This window comes from Anopheles coluzzii, chromosome 2 (genome assembly GCF_943734685.1).
Source record: "Anopheles coluzzii chromosome 2, AcolN3, whole genome shotgun sequence".
Lineage (NCBI taxonomy): Eukaryota > Metazoa > Arthropoda > Insecta > Diptera > Culicidae > Anopheles > Anopheles coluzzii.
The window spans coordinates 120,725,475-120,748,820 of record NC_064670.1 but is presented as its reverse complement, the minus strand read 5'-3'; the positions used below and the strand labels follow the sequence as shown (position 1 = coordinate 120,748,820).

General features: G+C 45.7%; 7 protein-coding genes across 10 annotated transcripts in view; 4 read left to right on the top strand and 3 right to left on the bottom strand.

The window, feature by feature from the left end:
* The window catches only part of LOC120951731 (uncharacterized), a 218,876-nt gene extending 201,850 nt beyond the window's left edge, over window positions 1-17,026 (bottom strand). The window contains exon 1 of the mRNA XM_049606679.1: window positions 16,676-17,026. Coding sequence (XP_049462636.1) covers window positions 16,676-16,735 — 60 coding nt within the window. The 5' untranslated portion in view covers window positions 16,736-17,026. The remainder of the gene's footprint in view (window positions 1-16,675) is intronic.
* The window catches only part of LOC120953590 (supervillin), a 178,401-nt gene that overhangs the window by 40,120 nt on the left and 114,935 nt on the right, over window positions 1-23,346 (top strand). For all 4 annotated transcript variants that reach the window (XM_049606663.1, XM_040373694.2, XM_049606664.1 and 1 more), the window contains exon 2: window positions 1,035-5,259. In XM_049606663.1, coding sequence (XP_049462620.1) covers window positions 1,035-5,259 — 4,225 coding nt within the window. The remainder of the gene's footprint in view (window positions 1-1,034; window positions 5,260-23,346) is intronic.
* On the top strand, window positions 8,927-9,528 carry LOC120953592 (NPC intracellular cholesterol transporter 2-like). Its single transcript, XM_040373708.2, has one exon. The coding sequence runs from the start codon at window positions 8,996-8,998 to the stop codon at window positions 9,476-9,478; it is 483 nt and encodes a 160-aa protein (XP_040229642.1). The 5' UTR covers window positions 8,927-8,995; the 3' UTR covers window positions 9,479-9,528.
* LOC120953601 (uncharacterized) lies at window positions 12,085-13,164 on the top strand. Its single transcript, XM_040373717.2, has one exon. It carries the CDS (start codon window positions 12,868-12,870, stop codon window positions 13,117-13,119), a length of 252 nt encoding a protein of 83 aa, XP_040229651.2. The 5' UTR covers window positions 12,085-12,867; the 3' UTR covers window positions 13,120-13,164.
* On the top strand, window positions 15,107-15,461 carry LOC120953598 (uncharacterized). Its single transcript, XM_040373715.2, has one exon. The coding sequence runs from the start codon at window positions 15,167-15,169 to the stop codon at window positions 15,431-15,433; it is 267 nt and encodes an 88-aa protein (XP_040229649.2). The 5' UTR covers window positions 15,107-15,166; the 3' UTR covers window positions 15,434-15,461.
* LOC120953599 (uncharacterized) lies at window positions 19,624-20,000 on the bottom strand. Its single transcript, XM_040373716.2, has one exon. The coding sequence runs from the start codon at window positions 19,894-19,896 to the stop codon at window positions 19,639-19,641; it is 258 nt and encodes an 85-aa protein (XP_040229650.2). The 5' UTR covers window positions 19,897-20,000; the 3' UTR covers window positions 19,624-19,638.
* On the bottom strand, window positions 22,565-22,929 carry LOC125906702 (uncharacterized). Its single transcript, XM_049606681.1, has one exon. The coding sequence runs from the start codon at window positions 22,835-22,837 to the stop codon at window positions 22,580-22,582; it is 258 nt and encodes an 85-aa protein (XP_049462638.1). The 5' UTR covers window positions 22,838-22,929; the 3' UTR covers window positions 22,565-22,579.

The window sequence follows — 23,346 nt, the reverse complement described above, 5'->3', positions numbered from 1 at the left end:
CACCTGAGCGCGCTCCATTTGCTTATGGGCATCGCCGGCTGCCAGGCAAAACCGCCAACCGGGAAGTAAATGATGGGTGGTAACGGTCAACTCGGCCGCTGTACCACCTCCATACCAGGGAGGTGACCGTTTTCGTATGACGCGTTGGACAGATACGTGCCCTTAATCATCAACACACACACCATCTTCTGGTGCCGATTTGCGAAGCTGCGGTAAAAATAGTCTTCCACTGTGAGCAGTGGCCACTCACTGCCGTCGGTGAAATGCGCTTCAAGCAGCAGAAACATCCAAACATTCCCGTTTGTTTGGAAAAAAAGGTGATGGCGCTGGTAGCGAGAGAGAGAAGACTCCGACCAAAGCGGCTGGCAATTAATTTTGCCGGAATGCGTAAACGCTTTGTTGCGTTGGTGCAATTTTCCATCTCGGGCAAGAAACATAGAACAACTCTCGGATCGCGATGTGCCAAAGTCGATTGAATGGTGAAGCACTTTTCCGGCGATTCAATTGTTGTTAGAGTCCCCGGTATCGATACAGTGCTGGTACACGGTCCATTACCTAATCGCTTGTTGTACCGCGTCTAGTGGTTATTTTCTTACCGAGCAAGACACAAACCATACGACCACATCACGTCCATTGATAGGAACCATTGCGTTAGATCCGTTTGCGTGCAGCGCATTACCAAACACGCTGTGGGACAGGTGAAAGCGCTTGCGTACGCTTTTTAAATTGTGGCAATTGTGGCAGAGTTGCTCTTGGGAAAGAATTAGCAAACTGATAGCGATTTCGAACGACGATCGAACGTTAGTGATGGTTGTAAGGCATGGGAACCATCGATCAAGAGTGTGTTGTGGGATGAACAGTTACGGTGGACTTATTTTTAGATTCTTCACATCGCATTTACGTTCAATCTGGAGTGTTCCAGTCCGTAGCAAGAAGATGATGATGATGTACTGTCTGCCCACTACCCATTCGTTTCGATTGCATTCCATCGAAGATTGTTTATTTACCATCTTTCTTTCCCTTTTCCCTTGCAGACTGTACAGACGGCATCCCCGTGGAGGCCACAGTTACCGCTGCCAAAGGACATAACGACTCATGTGCAGCAGCAGCAGCGACAGCAAGCCATGGAAAAGGCAACAACGACGGCACACAAAGCGAAGGACGCCAAGGACAAGAAGTGGTCGCTGGGCAGTCTGTTTCGCAAGAAGAAGAAGGACCTAGAGACGGACTCGAGCTCGGAGGAGGACCGGAAGGCGGGCTTTGTGCCGGTCAAGAGCCAGGGCACGCTGAACGGCAAGCGCAAGAAGCGTTCGAGCAGGATCGTGGGTGCTGGATTTGATCACATTGTAATCAATCCACAACAACAGCAACAGCAACAGCAGCAGCAGCACATTATACCGCATCATCAGCACCATCCACAGCAACTGAACCAGTACGGGTTCCGGGAAACTGACGGCATAAACACAATCGAACGATACCCCGGGAATGGATCGCTCGATCGACGGGGAAGAAAGACGGACCGGTCGAGCAGACATTCAAAGGAGCGGCAGTCATCAAGCGATGAGGAGTCGCATCGATCGTCCTCCATGTCGCGGTTCCGCAGTGACGACAGCTTGGGCAATCATAGTGCCGGCTCGCATCGAAAGTCTCGTACGGCACGCACCGAGCGTTACCTGAAGCGTATGTCCCGTGACGATGGCGGTAGTCCGCAGGGCTCGGTCGTACCAGCGCCTACCGTCAATCGATGGCACACGCAACCGATTTCACCCAGTATGCTGCACGGTGGCAGCGTTCAGTCAATGGACGTTACCTACCGACGACACAATCCGCATCATCACCACACGCATCACCATCATCAGCCGCAGCAGCAACCACTCCAGATGACGCTGCGCAATTCGGCCAGCTTAACGAACGTTCCGCACCATCTGTATCAGTCGAGCTCGCCGAACTATGCGCATCAGTTGAACTACTCGACGGCACCGCCGTCCCACGGTACGGGTAACGCACCGGCAGCTGTAACGTACGAAAACAGCTTCTACATACAGAGCAAGGCGAGCTCGATGCGTGACGCTATCCGCAGTCCACCGCCGATTCCTCCCAGGGATCCGCAGCGACGGCTCACGATCGGTCACACCAACGAGGCACGACCCGTGTCTTATGCGTTCGATCGGTTCCATCAGGTGCCGGGTAACGTTTGGCAATCGAACGGCAAGTGTAACAGTGAGGATCGCTTGTGGGGTTCGATGCAGCCAGTGCAGCGTACTGCTCCCAGTGCACACTCTGTAACACCACCAAGAGCTACCTCTGTACAGCCGGCTGAGGTACAACAGCAGCAGCAGCAGCAACAACAGCAACAACACAGACAGCGTTACATATCTCGACAGCAGCAACCACCAGTTACCACCATCCAGCCACCGAGTACACCACCGTCCAGTGTGGCTTACCATCACCATCAGCACCATCAGCATCAACAGCAGCAGCAGCACCATCAGCAGCAACCGAACTATCATGCGACACTGCCTGCCACACCACCGCAGCACTCGGTAGAGTATCGTTACGTAACGGATGTAACGCCTCGTTCGCGCAAACCGATCCAGATACAAGATCGCACCTTCGAACCGTACGAACCGAAGCTAGCCGATCCGGTGCCGACGGGCAGTGAGTCTTCCCTCGCCTACACCAGCACCCCCACACCGACCGGAGGAGGACGCGTTGGTTCGTCCTCACGGTCGCTGCGTGCGGACAGTTCCGACTCGGTCGGTGGTGGAGGTGGTTCGCGCACTCCACAACAGTCCGCATCCGCCTTCTGGCGTCGCATTGAGGAGGAACAGCAAAATGGGACGGTACAATCGCGCCGTGGTCGTGCTACGGAACGTCGTCCGGGTGTGGCGGGAACGGCCATTTCATCTCGCTCCGTATCGACATCCCGAGCGCTGGAGATCATGAACCGTCGCAATCAGGAGTTGACGCGCGAGCTCGACCATCTGCTGGATGATAAGCAGAATGGGAAGAATGGAGATGGGGAGATGGAGAACATTGTGAGCGGACGGTTGTATCTGCGGCAGACCGGAGAGACATGTGCTAACCGAGCGAAGTCGAATGAAAAGTTGTACGAGGTGAAGATGAAAACGGCACCGGAGACAACGGTGGTGCCGAACAAATACGAAGAACATGTGGCAAAAACCGTTGCCCAAGGTACTACTACGGTGCATGGAACGCACGGCTATAGGCGATATGGTGAAGAGCAGCAACCTCCTGCTCCACCGATGCGAACCATTTCGAAGCGAAACTCCTGCTCGGAGGAAGAGTTAGCCCGGAAGCGCAAATCGGCCAACCTGGAGGAGGCAATCAATGAGCTGGAAGCGATCTACAAGAGCCTTAAGCTCAGCGATGAAGATCTGCTAGAGCGTGCCGAGCAACGAGATCTTCCCACACCAACTGGGTTCAGCCAGCGGGCGCGTCACTATCGCTACGATGCGGATGCAGATGAGGAGCGAGCTAAGGCCGAGCCAGATGTACAGCTAGATGATCTAAGCTACCGTAGCATCAAGCGAGCAAACAGCTCGATCAAAGCGCCAGAAACGCAGCCACCGTTCGGTATTCCAGTCGGACCGATACCACCCTCCCCGAACACGGACTATCTGACGGTGCAGGCACCGGTGAAGCAGACCAAGCCACGCTTCCAACCGCAGCGATCTCCGGATCTCGTGGCAGACGACCTCGCCTTCCGACAGCTGCGCAAGGACAAGGATCTACTGGCATGTATCGATCGTGCCGGCGTACGTCATGCACCACCATCGCAGAGCGGTAATACTAGCAGCGGGTCGGACGACTCACGCCAGAAACGTTCGACCGGTTCGCTATCGTCCAACATCTACAGCCAGATACAGCGCGATGCGGCCAAACCTTCGGGTGGAAATCTGGAAGACTACTATAAGATAGAGCTGTACGCAAAGAGTCTGCGAGAAGCGACCACCCCTGGTCGGGAGGTGGTGGCACCGGCACCGAAGTCGAAAGATGCCTCACCGGCAAAGGAGAAGCCAGTTACCATGCGTCCGAAGAGTGGCACGACACTGCCGAAGGAGAATCGTGGTGCTGTGTTCAATCTCCCTTCAACGCTGAAGTCAAGCTCGTCCGGAAGTCCACCCAAGAGCCCGGCAGCGACAGAGGGAAGCAGTGCCGGTTCGACACCTACTCCACGACCGCGCTCCGGCACCGAACCGGTCATTGTGGGCGCAAAGCATAAGGCCGAGTTTGAGGAGATCCTGAACGCGATCGCACTGGAGGCGCAGTCTACGAGCGAGAAGCTTGGGGCCGATCTGGCCGAACTTCGCAAAGAAACGCAGTCCGTGTCGAGTGGCACCAGCCCGGAGGTGAAGTCGGTTGGAGGGGCGCGTCCCATTTCCAAGACGATTGCACCCACGAAAAAGGAGGAGGTGGTGGTTGTAGCCGCCAGAGCTACTGTGAAGTCACAGCGAAGTGAGACACCGAAGGAGCTGGCCGAGGTGGCGCAAGCGGCCAAGTACTGTGAGCGAATGTTGCGTGACGTTATTGAAGAGGCACCCAAGAAGGAGATGCGAAAGGAAGCGTCTGCATCGAGCAAGCTGTCGCCGAAGAAACGGGAGCAAAGTCCGATCGAACGTGCTGCTCCAAAGACGATCGTTCCAGAGCAGCCCACTATCGTAGAACCAGCGCCATCCAGCGAACCGTCTGTGTTGAGTGGGCTTATAGAGCAGCTAACGCCGGCCGGTAGCTTCGAAGCGCTCAGCAAACGCTGCCAGGAGCAGCTCAGTGAGCTGGAAGCTGAGGATGAGCAGCGAGATGAGCGCGTGAAGTCATCGATCGAGCGTGATTACGATAATCTGGTCGAGAGTATTGAACCTTTTGAGTCCGATACGGATAAAAAGTCCACAGAGGAAGAGATCGACATCATCATGAAGGAGTGTGGCATTGAGCTGGAATCCAACGCTGCCCAGAAAGTGCCTGCCAGTGCGCAGACCGAGCTGAAGTCCTCGAGCGAGACCGAGCCTTGTCCAAAGTCCTCCTCCCAGAGCGTCGGTCCTAAGTCTGTCACAGCGAGCGAAACGTCCCAACAACGGGCCACCAGTACGTCCCCCTCTAGCGAGGGACGAACTAAAACGTCCCGTCCGTCGCCCCCGGTGTCCTCCGTGCGGCTAACACCGTCCGACACGGAGTCGCAGTACAACTCGTCCGAAGAGCTTGCCATGATCTTCGGCATCAAGAGCCCAACACCGACAGGTAAGGAAGCAGCCGGTACCGGCCGTGTACCGTTGCTTTCGTTGTCGTGTGCCAAACCCTCTGTCCCGCTCCCCCGTACTGCACTGTCCGGCGATCCTGCCACCACCGGTACCACCGATGAGCATGATGGTGGTGTTGTCCTTTCCGTGCCCGTCCCGACCATCCTTTTCCCTAACCAATCCCTTACTACCACTACTACCAGCACCGTGGCGAGTGTTTGCGCTGTTTCCGCTACTAATAGCATCGCTTGTAAGAATGTCACTACCAACACGAACACCACCACCACCACTATTATCACTTCTTCTGACACGCAAACGCACGACACCACCGCCACCGCTGTTGAGGTTACCGCGAGCGATGAGGAACCGCCGATGACAAGCTTCTATCTGCGCAGTAGCTTCGGCAACCATCTGCACCACAGTCTCGACACGATCCACGAGGATCTGGCCGAGGAGCTGGAGGAAACGACTGCCGCGAACGATGTCGACTCCACCACGACCGATTCGGGCAACGTTAGCCTGAACGATTTTGGGTCCGAGTTCCCTGGCAGCGGGCCGATCGATCGGAAGGTGACGTTCGTGAATGAGGTTCGCATTGGACCGTGCGGCACTGGGTACTATCCGTTTCGCAGCGAGCTGCAGATACCGGAGATCTTCATCGAGGATGTGAGTGCGCAGGAGACGACGGAGCTGAAGGAAGAAGAACCGGTAGAGAGCGATGCTGTCGAAGAATCGAGCGTAGATGACCCACCGGTTGAAACGTTGGAAGAGTTGAGCAGGCTTGAAGCGGAACGGAGACGACTAGAGGCATTGGTGCCGCGCCCTCTTGACGATGATAATGATGCTGATCGACAACAACGCTATCGAACGCGTGGTGAAAGCTCCGGAAGCAGTAGCCGCAGCAGATCAGTCGGCGGTGGTGCGCAAACGAAGCGGAAGAGTAGCAGCAGTAGCTTAGTGCAACCGCAGCATGTCGTTCTTGCATGTACCTATGGCTTGGCTAATAGCAGCATTGATTATGTTACAGTTATTGCGATCATTATTGCCATTATTACACTGTTTGCACTCATGATACTTTAAGAAGGTAAAGAGAGAGAGAGAATGAACACGAGGGTTGTAAAGATTTCACAGGTTGACTCAGATAGCCTCAAACGCGAGGCTTGTGGGGAAGAAACAAATGTCCTCGATGCAGCAGCGCCCCGTGCAGTTGAAGAACGAATCTCTTGCAAGACTTTCTATGCAGGGAGGATGTGGTTTTTGGTTTTTGGGGGAAAGTTTTCGATCAATGAGGTTCTGTATTCTTCAAACGCAAAGGCTATCTGCTATCTTGCGTACATAAATGGTTGTGACTGATATACGCGCACACAAACACACACTGATAGGAAGGTTGGGGGCACCACAATGGCACCGTAGGACACCTGTATTCACCTTTTCGCAGCTAACCGCGTGCGTTGTTGTGCAGCGATGCCAGCGATCGTGTTTTGTTCGTTTTGTAAAATAACACCCATGTTGTCGTATACGGCTTTTCAACGTACCACTGTGCGCCGAACCGTTTTCTATATCCTCTCTTTTGTCCCTCTGTTGTTTGAACAAAAAAAAAAAAAACGGTATCTTGTAGCTGGGGAGGAGATGTCAGAGGGCGTACATCCGAGCACGACGGACAGCAGCAGTATCGTGACCCTGCCGGGTAAGCCAACGACCATTCCACTGATGTCCTCCTGTCTCGGTGAGAAGCAGACGACCCGTGCGTCTGCCGTGAGTTTCGTCCCTACGTCAGCCCCCAGTGCGGAGCTGGAATCCGCCACAGAGACGACTACTGTGGCGGTGAAAGGTCGTCGTAATAATCCGAACCGTGATTCGGGTGGCGCTCTGCAGAATCTTTGCTTCTGTTTGATATAGGATGGAGTGCTTGTATACAATGCACTAGTTGGTTGTTTTGTGGACCGAATTGCCTTAGATTTGTAAGATTCTGACACCTTCACCATGACTTCCCAAGGCTTGGAAAGGTTTCGGTTTCCCATTGTCTTTTACTATTGCCTGCTCACGAGAAGCTTCGAGCAGATCTTATGTGCCAATGAACACTTATTGTTATGTCTTGTATAGGGAAAGTCTTCCGTTATTAGCTACTAATTGGATATAAAAAAACTACTTGAACATTGGTTAGGCGCACCCGTGCAACCTAGGAGAGGAATATTGAAGTTAAATGCAAAAACAAACTTTAAGTGTACTTCGCTTCGCCTAGAGTAGTGTATCAGTGAAAGAGTTGCCTCACAAGACACACTGCCAGAGCACAAACCGGCTCCGGTTCCGATACTGATCGTATAATGCGTTTTCTGTTTCAATGTTTTCTTCTTTAGATCTGTAGCACTTTAGCCCATGGTAAAGTTCTCTTCTACGCGAGGCAAACAAAAAGAACAAGAGAGAAACAAAATACAAAACAGAAATCGTTGATGAACGTAATCGATTTACTGATGACACATCGTGCGAAACATCACACACGAACGGCCACGGGCGACAGCGGTCTTTGTTGATAGTGAAATACGAGGAAGGAAAACACAAACGCGACACTTTAGGCTTAAACGGTCTACCCAGCATTAGATAGATTTGCGGCGATCACAAGAGATGTAAGCAGGAAGCGCTCTCTACGCAAAGAATGTTAACCATGTGCCAGGGCGATACAGGTAGTCGAGGAACAGAGCGTAGGCTACTGATGATAGATGCGTCGGCATGAATGCGTAAGGTTAAAGTTAGCTGGCGAGAAGCGCTCTGCGTTTAATTTAAAGAGAGGGAAAGAAAAGGAGAAATGCTGGTGTCCAAAACCACCCAACACGCGTCACCGAACAGGCGAGTCTTACATCGAGCAGGCCGGAACGCACGCACAGCTATTTTAATCGCACCAAGCCGAACGGGATGATGTTTATTGTTTATTAATAGCCCTATCATGTCCCGCGCACTGCTGTCGGTTTGGCGGGCAGAAGATGCGGAACATTGTAATAAATCTGTAAATTCCTTCGCTTTGCTAAGTGATAGCTTCTATGTAGGGGTAGGTTGTTGTAAGTAGAGTAGTAGCCACTAATCGCGCTTATGTCGCCTACCTAAGCCACAAAACTATATATTGCTTCGTAAGCACGCGTAGAGACAGGTTGAGGAAGCAGAAGCACATGTTGTGTACACAGATGAGCTAGGTATATTATACACGTTTATCGTTTTATAGAATGATATATTTACACTACCTATAATTGTTGTTGATTCGCATGTAGAAATAAAATTATGAGTAAATACACCGTGGAATTGAATTGTGTGTGCTTTATGGGGAAAAGATTCATTTGACTAAAAATAATATCAGCCGACGTCTCAGCCAACGTTCGTTCGTTGGCCTTTTGTTTCCATGAGATGTTTATATTGATTTATTGCTCCCCTCCGATTGTACTGGGAATCCGATCGTATCGTATCGGGTGCCGACGAACAGATCCGCCCGTAAATCCGTCCCCGGGTTGCCTTTTTGATAGATATCGAGAACAAGAAACACTGAACCGCTTATCACCGGGCGAGGGTTTCCAACCAAAAAAAAGTGAAACACCTGGCCAATAACGTAACTCGATCAGCCTTATTCGGGTGCATCAGGCGATATGATTCCACACCCTGGGCGCTATAAAAAGACTTCCCAAGCTGTGAGCCAATATCAAACGAAAAGTTGTGTTCGGTAAATAGCAGCAACAGTCTCTACGTACTCCCCGATGGCTTGCTTGAAGTTGTTCAGTGTGGTCTGTCTGGTGGTGCTGGCGGCCACCAACGCAATCGGTGCCGGAGTAGCAACCCGCGCCTGTACCGGAGGGCGGCCAGCCCCAACGGAGGTACGTGTGGAGGGTTGTACGGTTCCTCCGTGTGACCTGGTGCGTGGATCCGATGCCATTATGGACATGGACTTTACGGCCCCGTTTGCGGCGGCCAACCTGCGCACGCAAGTGGTCGCTACGGCACTGGGCGTAACGGCACCGTTCGAGCTTCCGGCGGATCGGGCTGCTGCCTGCAATTGGTTGCTGAATACCCAGTGTCCGGTCAGCGCCAACGAGGACATTACCTATCGGTTGAGCATGCCCGTACTGCTGGTGTATCCGCGCGTTAGCCTTACGGTGGAGATCGATCTCGTGGATGATGCTGGGCAGTCGTTGGCGTGCTTCGAGCTTGATGCACGTGTCGTTTCCGGTCGTGCTGTTTAAGATGGAAAGAGTATTTTGCTGAAGGTTGGAACCAAATATAACAAAAATGTGAGGAATTGTTTGTATTTCCGAATCCACACTACACTTTCGTATGGTTTTCGAATGAAAGAAACGGTTATTCGATGTTTGAAAAGTGTTTGAAATTATGGCGTGAAACGTTTCGTATGAAATATTTCATATCCACATCCCAGGTAACAGAAATGGTTGCGATGTTTTGCATTATTCTATTTCGGTTGTAGGATGAACGTTTGAATATGCTATATTCAAATGTGTGGCTTCGAGGACCTCATAACTATTAAATTGTGTAGCCTGTGTGTTGAGCATTAACTCAGCCTAATTTTTGTGTGATATTTTCTTAACATATTCATTATCACATCGCATTTGTTTTCAATTTTGTACTCTATTGTTTATTCTGTACTGTATTCTATTAGATAATTTCGTTTTACTAGTACACTGTATACAGTTTTCACATGTGTTCAGAAATGCTTTACATACTTGCTTGTCATTGCAAAACAGATTTCAAACGGCACGAAAGAAGCTACGACGATATCTAAAAGCAACTGATGTGTACTATTGGTTCAGATGTGAGCCATGACGCAATTTTCGATGCACATAGATCTCTATCCAGAATCTTCTAAGAAGCTAATGATTTGCGAAAATAGCATTTTCCTGGAGATGCTATACAGCTGAGTTAATAAGTCACGAAATTATACCGAGTTTGAGGCACAATAAAAGGCAGAACAATTTCAAGGAAGCAATAATCCGTAACTCAGACGCCAATCTGCTATACAGCATGAAGTTCTCGCTCGCATTCGTCCTAATCGCTCTGTTCGCGGTGATCACGATCTCCCAGGCACTGCCTCGCCCCGAGGAGACCGCTGCTTCGAACAACGATGGAACTAGCGTGAATACCAAGATCGAGATAGAACTTACCAAGGAGCAGGCCCTAGTGGTCGAGGCAATGGGACGCAAACGTTTTTGGAAAAAAATATTGAAAGGCGTAATAGAGGGCATTAAAATTGCCTGCAAAGTTATTGACTGTCAGAATGCTACCCAAAATCAAAATAAACCACAGTAAAACAATAAGAAAAATTTATCATTCAGTTGTGCTGTCATAGAAGTAAGCGCATCTGATTAGTGAAAAAATAAAATGCATTTAAAGTAAAGCGAGTTCTACTTATTCATGAACGTGTATATCAAGTGTATTTATTCTATATGAGATTGTAAACAAAATCTTCAATTTCCAACCCGTGAGAACAAATGCGGCAAGCGTCTCAAAAATTGTAGAAACAGCTGTGTGATGGATGGCCTTGCCAACACTTGTACTAAGCTAACGGTTTTTTTTACTGCAGGTTTACTTTTTTGTTGAATGTACATGTTGATTATGAAAATGCGGTTTAATAATTGTTACATATAAATTATTTATACGCTAGAGATCATCAAAATCGTTTCTCAGAAAGGTAAATGGAAAATAGAAAACCCATAATAGCTTTTCTATCTGAAATACAGGGTTTCACACTTTATCTCAGGACCCCTTCCGTAATCTGTCTTAGCCAATGCCAAGACTGCGGTATGATACTTGAAAACGTTGATGATACCTGAATTCACCGGATGCAATACTGAATCTGCGGCACATTTCTCGAACACACTGTTCCACGCCGATGACATGCGGTGGAATATTTTTTTACACGTATAACCTTTGTGCACATCAGTGTACTGGAGACACCCAATTATTCGTTTCGTGTTTTTACCGAAAAATACCAAATATTCTTTTTTGTGTGAAACCCTTTATAATACGTTCTCCGAAGGAAAAACACATGGTTGTTACTAAAAATTAACTGGATTTATTGTGCCAGATTATTCATAATACCACAGGTTTTGGGTGGTTTTTTTTTTGGTATACGATTCTCATAAATAATTATTACACTTGCAATATCACCGAAAAATATCGTTTTAAAGAGAATCGGAGGAAAAAATCTAAAATGTATGAGATGGATGCACCTTGAGACCAAAAAGGCAAATAAACGAGATTGACGAGGATACTGTTAAATCGAGACCACTTCTACTTACTTTCATTTGTTAATTCCTTAGCCATCAATCGACCTTGTATATTTGTATATACCTGTTTGTATATTTGTATAAAGACTTTGAGCCAATTGGCCTCATTCGCCTCTTTAGGATATGAATCGACCTGTATCCCATATGAACTTTGCGTTGTTCTCTCGGGACGATCTCTCTTGGAGGTTAACAGGCAAAATGTCCGACAACGATGGAGCCAGTGCCAACATTGTGTTAGAACGTATGTTCCCAATGGGAGCTGAATGCAGATGGTGCGATTGCCATTTTTTGGAATTGATTGACTCAATTCAGACATATTTTTTTACATATTCTTACCAGTAAGTTCCTCCTTGTAAGCTTTTAATGAAAAATATTAATAACATCATCATCTTAGAAAGAGATGGAGTTATGTTAAACTTATTTGAATGTTATATTGTTGTCGGCAGCCGTGCCGACCCCTGGTATTGCCGTGGCAGTTGTGCTGCCACCGGTCCAGTAGGATGACAGTGTGTTACGCACGTTATTGCACACACTAAACATGCGAGGCTTCAATTTCAACTTGACAACCAACATATCTAACATGTCAAATTCATACATTTTTCAAGTTCGATGTCGTGTTCGATTGGTTCCAGAACGCCGGGTTAGTGTGTGCAGAGCGCCGCACGATCAGAGTGTGTTAGCGAGCCGATCGAGCAGGAGCTCTCGGCACGGGCGCTCGGTGTGGCTGGTGCGCGACCCGCTTGAATGATTTTAAAGTGTATTGTACATTGTGTATTATATTCATTTTATATGTTGTATAAGTGTTAATAAAGTACTAAAGTTCAAAAGCTTGAAACATAACAATATACCTTTTCTCCAAAATAATTATTTCGATCAATATAATGATCAATCTTCTTCTTCCTCGTTGGCAAAACATCTGTTGTTGGTCAAGACCTGGCTGTACCACTAGTGATGTTGGTTTTCAGTGACTTATTGATTACACATAGCAGGATAGCCACTCCTACGTATGGGAGCAAGGTCCGTTCGGTACTTGAACCCATGACGAGCATGTATTTAAGTCGTACGAGTTGGCGACTGTACTACGGGACCGGCCATATAACGACCATTAATGCGCATAAAATGGATAGTAACAACCGACTTTACAAATTTCAAGAATATGTTGTTTGTACAGTTGCAGACAATCAAACACAGAAATTGTTCGAATGTAGGTTGCAGCTACACGTATCCGAAGAAGACAGCAGATTTCGCAGCAACAGAAAAGTGGATATAAAAGACGGAAGAATGAATAGGATATAGTAAGTCCCAGATTCAAAGCCAACCGAGCAGCCAACATGAAGTTCGCATTCGCCTTCGTCTTGATTGCTCTGTTCGCGGTGTTCGCCGTCTGCCAGGCACTGCCTCAACCTGAGCGGGCCGCCGCTTCCAGCAACGATGGAGCCAGCGCTATCACCAAGATCGTGCTAGAGCTTACCCCGGAGCAGGCCGCCGCAGTTCAGAAAATGGGAGGGCGTGGATTCTGGCCTATCATGATGAAGAGCGTCAAGAAGATCATGGCCATCGGTTGCGATCTGATTGATTGCTAGAAGCAACATAAAGTGTCAATAAACGATTTGTGAAAAATAGAGCATAAAAGAACTGGAATTTATTTCACTGTCTTCAGCCAGATGACCAAATCATCCACTCAGGTTGTGTGAAAATCTTTGTCCAAAATAGTCGACGAGCAAGATAATAAAGCAGTCGACTATCTTATTATGAAAAATGAACACTTTGCGATAACTTTTCACTATGTTAGGTGTACGCCATGCTTTAGGTTCCACATTATTGTTGTTGATGTGTGTCCGAACACATAATTAGCCCAGTCTCTGGGTACTGGGTACAATAAATGGTCAATTAACACTTCTTCTATTTGGCTCCCTACGTGTACATGCCGGCATGTACAGGTTTTCGAGACTTATTCAGTGTATATAATTCAGTATACTAATGATACATGTATGGCAAATAATATATACATGTTCTAGTAAGATAGAAGATACGTACAAATGTTGAGATAGTTTTACTACTTTTGTTGTGCACGACTTACTCAGTCATACCAGAATAATAAGCAGCTGATTGAGAGAGACAGAGAGATAGATATAAAAAGAGAAAGAAAGAGAGAGCGAGAGAGCGAAAGAAAGAAATAGCGTGAGAGAGCGTAAGAAAGAGAGAGAGAAAGAACGAGAGAGAGAGAGAGCGTAAGAATAAAAGAGAGAGAAATCGTAAGAAGGAAAGAGAGAGAGAGAGAGAAAGAGAGAGAGAGAGAGAAAGAGAGACAGAAAGAGAGAGAGAGTGAGAGAAAGAGAGAGAGAGAGAGAGAGAGAGAGAGAAAGAGAGAGAGAGAATATAAGAAAGCTCTAAATTGGCTTGAGCTTTTGATGATGCTAAGCTTGCTCGCAGCACCCTTCATTTGGCCGCTGCCAGACACACCGAAAAACGAAAAAAAAATGCTATAAGTTAGCCAATTAGTGCTGTAGTCCAAACCAACAAATTAAAACAAATATTACTTATGTTTTCCAATTATTCTCTTCAAACTGATTGAAAGAAAACTCTTTGTTTGGTTGTTTACAATTACAAGCGTTTTTTTTATCGGTTGTCAAATGTTTTCATTACGGTGTCTGGCAACGGCCTCACAAATGTCGTGTAGCTCAGTGGTCTTCAACCTGTGGCGTAAGCAGGCATGATCCGCGAAAGAATTTATCTTTTGAAAATGAAAAGTTTTTTATTATACACATCGAGCAATTTTTTTCCCACGGGCCTAAGAGCATGTTGACCATTTTATATGGGATTTAATTTTTAACGTCTTGTTCTTCTATACAACGTCGAACGACGAAGGGTAACGATTTCGACGTCCTACGTTATCTGTCAAATTTCACACAAAATTGTGACAGCACGTCCGATAAAATCGCATTCGAAAAAGCACTGTCACAGGCCTACGGATGGATGAGCGTTCCTTTTCTTTGGCACAACAACCGTTGTCGGTCAAAGCCTGTCTGTATCCACTAGAGAAGTGAGATTGGTTTTTGGTGACTTACTGATTACACATAGCAGAATATGCCAGCCCTACGTATGGGGACAGGGGCCATTAGGGACTTGAACCCATCATGGACATGTTGTTAAGTCATACGAGTTGACGACTGTACCACCAGACCGGCAATGAGAGCGTTGCCACCCCGAAGAAGATGTACCCCCCCCCCACACACACATACACACACACATTATATAGATATATCTATTTATCGGTATAGATTTATATATCATATGTATATTTTTGAATGTTTTGTTTTTGTGGCATTGAACTTGTGTTGAAGGTATATGAGCTTCATATTAATTGAATGTTATATACGTTTTCTTCAAATAGTAAAAACCGGCATTAGACACTTCAAGAATGTGTTATTTGTGCAGTTGCAGATAATCAAACATAGAAGAAGAAGAAGACGGTGGAATTCCGCATTGGTTTTGGGTGGAACAGAATTTGCAGCTGTGTTAGCAGCACTCAAAAAGTGCTCAAGGGTATCTGAAGAGTGCGGATATAAAAGACGGAAGAATGACTAGGATGTATTAAGTCACAGTTCCAAGGCCAACCAAGCAGCCAACATGAAGTTCGCATTCGCCTTCGTCCTGATCGCTCTGATCGCGGTGTTCGCCGTCTCCCAGGCACTGCCCCAGCCTGAGGAGGCCGCCGCTTCCAGCAATGATGGAGCCAGCGCCAACACCAGGATCGTGCTGGAGCTTACCCCGGAGGAGGCCGCAGCAGTCGAGGCAATGGGAGGCCGAGGATTTTGGGGAGACTTGTGGAACGGTATCAAGAAGGCCATCACCATCGGTTGTAATCTAATTGACTGTCAGAAGCAACAGCAGTAATAATAAATGCTGAGTAAAACATACAACAAAAAACTGGAATTTATTTCACTACCTTTAGTCAGATGAACAAATCATTACCTCGGAGTGTATGACAAGCTTCGACAAAAATAGTCGACAGAATCGGATAGTTGACTATCTTATGTCGAGGTATTTGCCATGCCATAGGTTCCACATTCTTCTTCTAGTAGGAACCGAACACTTAATTACCCCAGTCTGGACTGGCTACTCGGTTGCGTGGTACTGAAGTAGTCTTGAAAGCCTGTATAGGCCGGCATGTCCGAGCGCCAAATAGATGATCAAGTATCTTAAGCGAAAAGTGTAGGAGCAGAACTATGCATTATTCAACAAAATGCACATTATTTTGATAGACATCTTTGCGCAATCGGAAAATGAATCTACCCTATCGTTGTGTTCGCAAATTGTATTGATACGCTTTTACTTGGGTCTGTTAACTGGTAACTTTACTGGTCAAAGCCCCCGGATATCGATTCCGGTAGCTTTGTACAAGTGTTCGCCATACCATCCGACATCTGTTTTCAAGGCCTCTCATGCAAGTACTGGCAGCTCTTCACTCCTACCTAAATTGTATGCCCATGCGTAGAATGCTTCTATCCCTTTAAGAATAAGTGGCAGATATTATGCTCATGTACACGCCTCTATAGATTACCCTAGCCGACTATCATTTTGGAAATTAGATAGTAACATTTAGATAGTAATGTTAAAAAAATAATCTAAATACCAAACAATTGCAAGGAAGCTTTTTTGCAAATCTAGCTGAAGAAAGAAAACAATATTTTGGATGCTATAATTTCTGTACACGGCATTTATCAGTACTTATTGTTTGGTTTAGACCAAGCATGGAAAATTGGAAAAATTATGCGATATATTGAAATGCAAGTGTAAATTGTTGAATGGGCTTTTTTCTTATGTACGACATATGATAGACGTGTATATTGAACTATTTCAAACAGATTAGTCGGCAGGAATCATAGTCGAGCGGTTCGGCAAAACGATATTGTTGCAAATGCGGCACGCTGCTCGAAAATGCTGCTCAACCCTGGTTCAGACAGCTGGTCATCTGACAACGGCGACGACCTTCTTGACGCTCGTCCACAATTTTGAGAAATATCCCATCCCCCAGCGGCCTCCCATGGCTTCCACTGCAGCGGACTCTTCAATATTAGTGTTGGCGCTGGCTCCATCGTTGCTGGAAGCGGCGGCCTCCTCAGGCTGAGGCAGTGCCTGGGAAACGGCGAACACCGCGACCAGAGCGATCAGGACGAAGGCGAATGCGAACTTCATGTTGGCTGCTTGGTTGGCTTCTGGATTTAGACGTAATGCTTTGGAGATATTCTTCTGCCTTTTATATTATACTCAATGCTCAGATCATCTTGCTCGTATGTTGTTAGCACAGCTGAATACCATCTTCACGAAAACGAATGTTGCGGAAATGGTTCGTCTGCTAGTGAACGTGTAGCGTAGATCTTCAGCAAAATATTGTCACGGAAGGATAGCCACAGTTGTACAAATAAAACACGTTGGCGGATTCTGGTCATCCAATTTTTTACCGCTGCCATCAAAGGAAGTTCTGGTTGTTATTTGGCTCAGTTGTTTTGGCCTTCAAAAGCACATGCATGTGTACTTTGAATATTATGCGACACATGCAGCCTAGCCCAAGCGTCCATCTTTACTCAGGAAACAAACCTGTTGTTTCGAGAGCATTCTACTTCTTTGACACAATCGATCCACGATGTGTGGCTCAATTCGTCGATCAGAATCGACGTATCTGTGCACTCGCTGACGATGGCAAATTATATTTCTCATAACAGTATCGCTTTGGCCAAACTAATCAAACAAAAAAAGTCAGTTTGAGAAATGGGTTTTGAATTAAGATTTAAAGTCACTCTAATGAACAGTGCTGAGACGTTACAGTGTGGTGCAGTCTTTAAAGAAGGATCTTAAATGGACTGAGATACTCCAAAATTGCTACCATGAGAAAACAGATCACTCTCAGATGGCTAAGTACACATTTCATTTCAGTTCATTTCATTTATTACATTCAATAGGTCTGCCTCTGGGGTTGAACATACATTGCTTAAAACCTAGCCCTGGCCCTATTGGTACTAAACTAATTGGAACTAAACTAAACTAAGGGGAAGTAGAAAAGGATGTAACAGCATGAAAAACCATAGTGAAAGCGAAATAAGCAGCGGATAAGAAGAACATATTTTAAAAAGAAAAAAAGAAAAGTTAAGAAAATAGAAAAAATAGAAGAGAAAAATAATTAGACTGTATAACATAAAACTGGAACATAGTTTAGAAATTAAAATCACGGTAACGTTCATTGAATTGACGCAAACAAAGTAGCCACGGGTCGTTAGTGCCAAAAGATGTATAGCGGAAAGGTATAGCAAGAGCAGTCCGATTTCTCAAGAGCAAGAGCAAGAGCAGTCCGCAGGTACAGCAAGAGGAGTCCGAACACCTGGCAGGAACATACCAACTAAGTTGGCAAAGCAAGTCTGGAGCATCTACATTCCCTCGTAACAAATTGCTGATAAATGACACACATGCTTTAGTTCGCCTAGATTCGAGCATGTCAAGATTGAATAATATGCAACGATCACTGTATAACGGTAATGTGGTGGTGGAATTTCCAAAGAGGCGACGGTATAAGCACCTAGTGAAACGCTTTTGCACACCTTCGAGTTTGTTATTCCAACCTGCCCTGTTAGTACAGAAGACAACAGAAGCATAGTCAACAACAGGGCGCACTAGGGAACAATACAATGCCTTAAGGCACCTCAAGTCGGTGAAGGCTGAAGTCCTGCGAAAAATGAGGCCAAGGTTTGAATAAGCTTTTCCGAAGACCAATTCCAGATGACTATCGAATGATAGCCTTTCGTCTAACGTAACACCTAAATCGCGAACACATGACACCCTGTTGATCACAGTTTTATTAAGAACATAATTGTGAATAAGAGGGGAATGACGACGACAAAAAGAGATGACGCTACATTTACTAGAACAGAGTTCTAAAAAGTTTGACGCACACCAGGAAGGGAGGGGAGGGGGAAGGGTGTTCCTTGAGGGACACCAGAGGAGTTCGGTAAATATCGGTAAATAAAAGGATGAACCGTACTTTACATGAAGATTTCTGTTAGAGAGGTAAAACCCAATCCAGTGAACGAAAGTCGTTTATATGCTTAATTTAGAGATACTGTATCAAAAGGAGATTTGATATCTTTATACACTGTATCAACTTGGTACCCTGTATCCACATACGGCAACAATTTGGATATGAACGACATAAGGCTAGAGGTAGTGGAACGTTTTGGCATAAATCCATGCTGATTAAACGTTATATACCGTTTCGATAGAAACAAAAGCTCAGAATGAACGACGATTTCCAATCCACTAGCGGGAGGTAGGGAAATACCACAATAGTTGCCAACTTCAGGTTTACTGACTTTTTTTAAAAATAGGACGTAGCCAGCATGTTTTCCATAAAGCAGGAAAACATTCATGTTGAAAGGAGAGGTGGAAAATGAATGTCATTATGGGAGCAAGAGCGTTGGTGCACTTCTTAAGGATCATTGCTGGTATGCCATCTGGGCCAGGAGTGCACATATCTCTTGTTCAGAACATGCAGTTGACGAACCATGAGACATAGTGCTGGGTACACGCTGATCGTTACGAAGGGAAGAGATATATAGCTCCAGAACTGTGATGAGTGAAAAGTGAATCGTAATTGCAAGAAAGCTATGTAGGACTTATAACGCTATGTTTCAAGCTATGTTTCATGGATTTTAGGATCAGGGAGGAAAAGTAGGGGCTCTACGTAAAGGACAGCACATTGGGAAAGCCGAAGACACCAGCTGTGTGAAAATAGGGACCATTTTCGGGCAGAGCCTGGAAGATGGCAATCGCGAATAGATTAGGACGAATTCTAAGGCAATATTCATGTTGGCTGCTAGGCTGCACTGCATTAAATAATGAATTTAATCTTTACAAAGTCATCGTGGACCGTAGTTTGGAGACTCCTAGATGCATTTGATTTGAGCCTAACTTTAGGCTCCAACATCTGCTCTAGATGAAAATTAGCTGACTTAACTTGTTTCGTTCATTCAAAAAAGAAAACAACAATCAAATGTATGCTACGTACTGCACTTTATTTGTTAAAAATAGTAAATTAACACTAACTATCTTCATCCCATACAGTTGGTCAGCTGACAACCAACAGTGATGGCCGTTTTGACGCCACTCCACAATTTTGACCAGAATCCACGACCTCCCATTGCCTCGATTGCGGCGGCCTCCTCCGGGGTAAGCTCCAGCACGATCTTGGTATTGGCGCTGGCTCCATCGTTGCTGGAAGCGGCGGCCTCCTCAGGCTGGGGCAGTGCCTGGGAAACGGCGAACACCGCGAACAAAGCGATCAGGACGAAGGCAAATGCGAACTTCATGTTGGCTGCTTGGTTGGCTTCTGGATTTAGACGTAATGCTTTGGAGATATTCTTCTGCCTTTTATATAATACTCAATGCTCAGATCATCTTGCTCGTATGTTGTTAGCACAGCTGAATACCATCTTCACGAAAACGAATGTTGCGGAAATGGTTCGTCTGCTAGTGAACGTGTAGCGTAGATCTTCAGCAAAATATTGTCCCGGAAGGATAGCCACAGTTGTACAAATAAAACACGTTGGCGGATTCTGGTCATCCAATTTTTTATCGCTGCCAGCAAAGGAAGCTCTGGTTGTTATTTGCCTCAGTCATTTTGGCCTTCAAAAGCACATGCATGTGTACTTTGAATATTATGCGATACATGCAGCCTAACCCAAGCGTCCATCTTTACTCAGGAAACAAACCAGTTGTTTCGAGAGCATTCTACTTCTTTGACACAAACGATCCACGATCTGTGGCTCGATTCGTCGATCAGAATCGACGTATCTGTGCACTGACGATGGCAAATTATATTTCTCATAACAGTATCGCTTTGGCCAAACTAATCAAACAAAAAAAGTCAGTTTGAGAAATGGGTTTTGAATTAATATTTAAAGTCACTCTAATGAACAGTGCTGAGACGTTACAGTGTGGTGCAGTCTTTAAAGAAGGATCTTAAATGGACTGAGATACTCCAAAATTGCTACCATGAGAAAACAGATCACTCTCAGATGGCTAAGTACACATTTCATTTCAGTTCATTTCATTTATTACATTCAATATTTCTGCCTCTGGGGTTGAACATACATTGCTTAAAACCTAGCTGGCCCTATTGGTACTAAACTAATTGTAACTAAACTAAACTAAGGGGAAGTAGAAAAGGAGTAACAGCATGAAAAACCATAGTGAAAGCGAAATAAGCAGCGGATAAGAAATTTATTTATTTATTTATTTATTTATTTACATACAAAATTTAAATACATATTTTAAAAAGAAAAAAAGAAAAAGTTAAGAACATAGAAAGAATAGAAGAGAAAAATAAATAGACTGTATAACATAAAGCTGAAACATAGTTTAGAAATTAAAATTCGAGCGTGTCAAGATTGAATAATATGCAACGATCACTGTATAACGGTAATGTGGTGGTGGAATTTCCAAAGAGGCGACGGTATAAGCACCTAGTGAAACGCTTTTGCACACCTTCGAGTTTGTTATTCCAACCTGCCCTGTTAGTACAGAAGACAACAGAAGCATAGTCAACAACAGGGCGCACTAGGGAACAATACAATGCCTTAAGGCACCTCAAGTCGGTGAAGGCTGAAGTCCTGCGAAAAATGAGGCCAAGGTTTGAATAAGCTTTTCCGAAGACCAATTCCAGATGACTATCGAATGATAGCCTTTCGTCTAACGTAACACCTAAATCGCGAACACATGACACCCTGTTGATCACAGTTTTATTAAGAACATAATTGTGAATAAGAGGGGAATGACGACGACAAAAAGAGATGACGCTACATTTACTAGAACAGAGTTCTAAAAAGTTTGACGCACACCAGGAAGGGAGGGGAGGGGGAAGGGTGTTCCTTGAGGGACACCAGAGGAGTTCGGTAAATATCGGTAAATAAAAGGATGAACCGTACTTTACATGAAGATTTCTGTTAGAGAGGTAAAACCCAATCCAGTGAACGAAAGTCGTTTATATGCTTAATTTAGAGATACTGTATCAAAAGGAGATTTGATATCTTTATACACTGTATCAACTTGGTACCCTGTATCCACATACGGCAACAATTTGGATATGAACGACATAAGGCTAGAGGTAGTGGAACGTTTTGGCATAAATCCATGCTGATTAAACGTTATATACCGTTTCGATAGAAACAAAAGCTCAGAATGAACGACGATTTCCAATCCACTAGCGGGAGGTAGGGAAATACCACAATAGTTGCCAACTTCAGGTTTACTGACTTTTTTTAAAAATAGGACGTAGCCAGCATGTTTTCCATAAAGCAGGAAAACATTCATGTTGAAAGGAGAGGTGGAAAATGAATGTCATTATGGGAGCAAGAGCGTTGGTGCACTTCTTAAGGATCATTGCTGGTATGCCATCTGGGCCAGGAGTGCACATATCTCTTGTTCAGAACATGCAGTTGACGAACCATGAGACATAGTGCTGGGTACACGCTGATCGTTACGAAGGGAAGAGATATATAGCTCCAGAACTGTGATGAGTGAAAAGTGAATCGTAATTGCAAGAAAGCTATGTAGGACTTATAACGCTATGTTTCAAGCTATGTTTCATGGATTTTAGGATCAGGGAGGAAAAGTAGGGGCTCTACGTAAAGGACAGCACATTGGGAAAGCCGAAGACACCAGCTGTGTGAAAATAGGGACCATTTTCGGGCAGAGCCTGGAAGATGGCAATCGCGAATAGATTAGGACGAATTCTAAGGCAATATTCATGTTGGCTGCTAGGCTGCACTGCATTAAATAATGAATTTAATCTTTACAAAGTCATCGTGGACCGTAGTTTGGAGACTCCTAGATGCATTTGATTTGAGCCTAACTTTAGGCTCCAACATCTGCTCTAGATGAAAATTAGCTGACTTAACTTGTTTCGTTCATTCAAAAAAGAAAACAACAATCAAATGTATGCTACGTACTGCACTTTATTTGTTAAAAATAGTAAATTAACACTAACTATCTTCATCCCATACAGTTGGTCAGCTGACAACCAACAGTGATGGCCGTTTTGACGCCACTCCACAATTTTGACCAGAATCCACGACCTCCCATTGCCTCGATTGCGGCGGCCTCCTCCGGGGTAAGCTCCAGCACGATCTTGGTATTGGCGCTGGCTCCATCGTTGCTGGAAGCGGCGGCCTCCTCAGGCTGGGGCAGTGCCTGGGAAACGGCGAACACCGCGAACAAAGCGATCAGGACGAAGGCAAATGCGAACTTCATGTTGGCTGCTTGGTTGGCTTCTGGATTTAGACGTAATGCTTTGGAGATATTCTTCTGCCTTTTATATAATACTCAATGCTCAGATCATCTTGCTCGTATGTTGTTAGCACAGCTGAATACCATCTTCACGAAAACGAATGTTGCGGAAATGGTTCGTCTGCTAGTGAACGTGTAGCGTAGATCTTCAGCAAAATATTGTCCCGGAAGGATAGCCACAGTTGTACAAATAAAACACGTTGGCGGATTCTGGTCATCCAATTTTTTATCGCTGCCAGCAAAGGAAGCTCTGGTTGTTATTTGCCTCAGTCATTTTGGCCTTCAAAAGCACATGCATGTGTACTTTGAATATTATGCGATACATGCAGCCTAACCCAAGCGTCCATCTTTACTCAGGAAACAAACCAGTTGTTTCGAGAGCATTCTACTTCTTTGACACAAACGATCCACGATCTGTGGCTCGATTCGTCGATCAGAATCGACGTATCTGTGCACTGACGATGGCAAATTAT